This window comes from Elephas maximus, chromosome 7 (assembly GCF_024166365.1).
Source record: "Elephas maximus indicus isolate mEleMax1 chromosome 7, mEleMax1 primary haplotype, whole genome shotgun sequence".
Lineage (NCBI taxonomy): Eukaryota > Metazoa > Chordata > Mammalia > Proboscidea > Elephantidae > Elephas > Elephas maximus.
In genome coordinates this window covers 105,590,497-105,594,433 of record NC_064825.1, presented here as the reverse complement: position 1 = coordinate 105,594,433, position 3,937 = coordinate 105,590,497, and the positions used below count along the sequence as shown (strand labels likewise).

The window sequence follows — 3,937 nt, the reverse complement described above, 5'->3', positions numbered from 1 at the left end:
CCCACAATGAATTTAATTTTCAATTGATAGTATTGGGAAACAGAATTGAGAGGAAAGCATGCCAACTAAAAACAAATGGAATAATTGCTATCATTGAATACGATTCCAGATTTTGAGATTTTGAGGGTTTAGATGAATAGCAGACTTTATTTTTTTATAATTTTTATTGTGCTTCAAGTGAGAGTTTACAAATCAAGTCAGTCTCTCACACAAAAACATATACACCTAGCTACACATTCCCAATTGCTCTCTCCCTAAGGAGACAGCCCGCTTCCTCCCTCCACTCTCTCTTTTTGTGTCCATTTCACCAGCTTCCAACCCCCTCCACCCTCTCAGCTCCCCTCCAGGCAGGAGATGCCAACATAGCCTCAAGTGTCCACCTGATCCAAGAAGCTCACTCCTCACTGGCATCCCTCTCCAACCCATTGTCCAGTCCAATCCCTGTCTGAAGAGTTGGCTTTGGGAATGGTTCCTGTCCTGGGCCAACAGAGGGTCTGGGGGTCATGACCACCAGGGTCCTTCTAGTCTCAGTCAGACCATTAAGTCTGGTCTTTTTATGAGAATATGGGGTCTGCATCCCACTGCTCTCCTGCTCCCTCAGGGGTTAGGCGAACAGCAAACTTTACAATCATGTATGTGATCAAAGAAACAAGGAAATACAAGAATACCCATAGCAGAAAGAAAAAAAAAATGTTTCGTATGGATCTACTGAACAAGAATTTAAGAACACACTTGATCATCTTTTTAGAGCAACTGTCATTTATAGGAATTGTTCTTATAGAGAATTGGAAAAATTGTAAGACATGCCACCCACAGTTTGCAAGTGAGAGTACAAAGCCAAGAAAAGTGAAATAACTTGTACTTCTGATTTTATCATTCCAACAGATGAAATGTGAAGTGAAAAAAGCTGAAGGTAATGTCTCTACAGTGATGCAATTTGTACTGTTGGGATTTTCTGATCTTTCACATCTCCAAGGGTTTCTATCTGGAGTGTTCTCCATCATTTACATAATTGTTATAATTAGAAATAGCCTCATAATAATACTAATCAGACTTGATCCTGCATTACAGACACCCATGTATTTTTTCCTGGCAAATTTTTCCTTATCGGAAATTTCTTATGTAACTGTCACTCTCCCCCGGATGCTAGTGAATCTTTGGACTCAGGACAGAAGCATTTCTGTGCTGGAATGTGCCACCCAGATGTGCTTCTTTCTTATGCTGGGGGCCACTGAATGTTTCCTCCTGGCAGTGATGGCTTATGACCGCTATGTGGCCATTTGTAACCCTCTGCACTACCCTCTAGTCATGAACCAAAAGATGTGTGTCCAGCTAGCAGTTGGCTCCTGGATCATTGGCATCCCAGTCCAGATAGGGCAAACAGCTACAGTTTTCTCTCTGCATTTTTGCAATTGTAACCAAATTAACCACTTCTTCTGTGACATCTCCCCCATTACCAAGCTGGCCTGTGGGGACACTTCTGCTCATGAGATGTCTGTCTACGCCGTAACTATGTTGTTTGCTGCTGTCCCTTTTATGTTGATACTTGCCTCCTACAGCAAAATCATTTCTGCCGTTCTAAAGTTGCCAACAGCCTCAGGACAGGCTAAAGCCTTCTCCACATGTTCTTCCCAGCTGCTGGTTGTGGTTTTATTCTTTGGATCTGCTACTATCACCTACTTAAGACCCAAGTCCTATCATTCTGCAGGAATGGACAAACTGCTATCTCTTTTCTACACTATACTAACTCCGATGTTTAATCCCATGATATACAGCCTTAGAAATAAGGATGTCATTGCCACCCTGAGAAAATTATTGCTTAAAAAAAAGTATGATAAGTAGAAACAACCTAAGTGTCCATCAGCAGATGAATGTGTTACATTTAATATTGCTCGATCCCAAAGAGAAATAAAGTTCTGTAACACAACACAACATAGATGAAACTTAAAAACTTTGTGCTGAATGAAATAAATTAGTTGCACAAAGACAAATGTTTTATGACCTCACTTACGAGAGTAGGGAGAAAAGAATTTTTACCTAGGAGGCACTGCATTTATGATAATGGCGTGGAATAATTTGTAAAATGGTAACGATAATGTCTGTACAACATAAAGAATATATTTAATGTCACTCAATTATGCACGTAGAATTTGTTGAATTGGCAAATGTTCTGCTGTGTTTATTTCACTACATTTTGAAAGCAGTATGATGAGCTTAGTTATTAACATTTTAAGTGTGTGTCACACAGTTATGAAATATCTCAAATCTCTACATTTCCGCATTGACAAGTCAATCACGTCCAGCTTAGGAGGTGCTTTGAGATACCTAGCTTAAAGTTTACTGTGCTTAAGTGTATACTTGAAAAACTGATCTAACTTCACTGTTCCATATCTATACAATAATCTTGTTGTATAAATAATACTGTGATCTCTTCTACAATTTCTTTATTAAAACTAAGAACAAAATTCAAGCTATTAAAATGTTTAGCTTAAATATTCTTGCAAGTATACAAGATTAGTTGCCTTAATTAGTTGGCTAAATTTTCATACTTGTATTTGCTAAAATTCTTTTCTGATTCTATATCAGAGACACTGGACAATAGAAGAAAACCCATTGTATTGTTTCTGGCTGGATAGTAGTAAATGGCAAATGAGTGTTTGTTGAGTAATTAACTGAGTGCGTGGATAAATGGATACTGCTATCTCCTACTTCAATCTTTTGGGTAAATCTAGAGATTTTAGAGCATCAATGAGCATTGAGAGCATATTTATTAAACCTACTCTGCACCCATGTGGGACTGTTGTTGTTACCTGCTGTCCAGTCAGCCTGACTCATGGCGACCCCATACACAATGGACAGAAACACTGCCTGTTCCTATCCCATCTGCATGATTGATTGTGTGGATCAGTCCACTCTGATCCACAGGGATTTCATTAGCTGATTTTTCAGAAGAAGATAGCCAGGCTTTTTTTCAGTCCATCTCAGTCTAGAAGCACCACTGAAACCTGCTCAGCATTGTAGTAACATTCAAACCTACCCTGACAGATGGGTGATGGCTGTGGTGGAGGTGCATTGCCCAAGAGCTGAACCCAAGTCTCCTGCGTGGAAGACAAGAATTCTAACACCAAACCACCAATACCCCCTATGTAGAGTGATCCAAATCACATTTGCAAAAGAAAGCTTACATACACTTAATTCTCACCCTCGTAACTTCCTGCCAGAGCACACGATGTAACAGAAGACCCCTACTCACATCAACCAGTTAAATTTCCACATATTTCTATGTTCTTTTTAGCAATTATGGCCTAATGCTCTGGTTTATTACATCCTTTTCATCACTGCACTCCAAACAGCAACTCTTATAGCACTTCAGATTTAAAAAAAAAAAAAAAAAAGCCTATGAGATAAAAGAGGAGGAAAAAGTTTGAATTTATTTCTTGAATCCCCATGGTCCACACCATTATGATTATATATATTTGGCTGATGTTTGCAAAATTTAGTCCTTTCTAAAGTGATTGAAATTAGTAAATTTTTTAACTGGCATTATCAAGAAAAGTGACCATCTGTCAACAGAGCCATTAATGCCCATCCTGCCAACTCCAGATCCTCCAATCAACAACTCACATAAAGATATTATTCAGTACATCTGTCCCTGAGAATTTCTAATTGTGACATTCCATTAGTTAGTTATGATTGTACACATATATACAAGACAATTTTAGTTCCTCTATTGTAGTTATATTTCTCCTTCATCAAGCTATTTACATCTTCTGCCATCTGACATGATGCCCTACATTTATATACTTATTTGTTTCTTTATGGAAGTAAAATGCATATATTAAACACCTTATATGCATATACCAAACACCTCAGAGGACTTGGTTCTTTGGTATGGAGGTATAAGGTCATGGTTTCATGGGACATCCCAGTTAACTGG

General features: G+C 38.5%; 1 protein-coding gene across 1 annotated transcript; it reads left to right on the top strand.

Annotated features, from left to right (window-relative positions):
- The first annotated feature begins 879 nt into the window (after positions 1–879).
- On the top strand, positions 880–3,365 carry LOC126080196 (olfactory receptor 10AG1-like). The gene is made up of 2 exons (XM_049891468.1): positions 880–1,829; positions 3,296–3,365. The coding sequence occupies exons 1-2, from the start codon at positions 886–888 to the stop codon at positions 3,363–3,365; spliced, it is 1,014 nt and encodes a 337-aa protein (XP_049747425.1). The 5' UTR covers positions 880–885.
- The last annotated feature ends 572 nt before the right edge of the window (positions 3,366–3,937 follow it).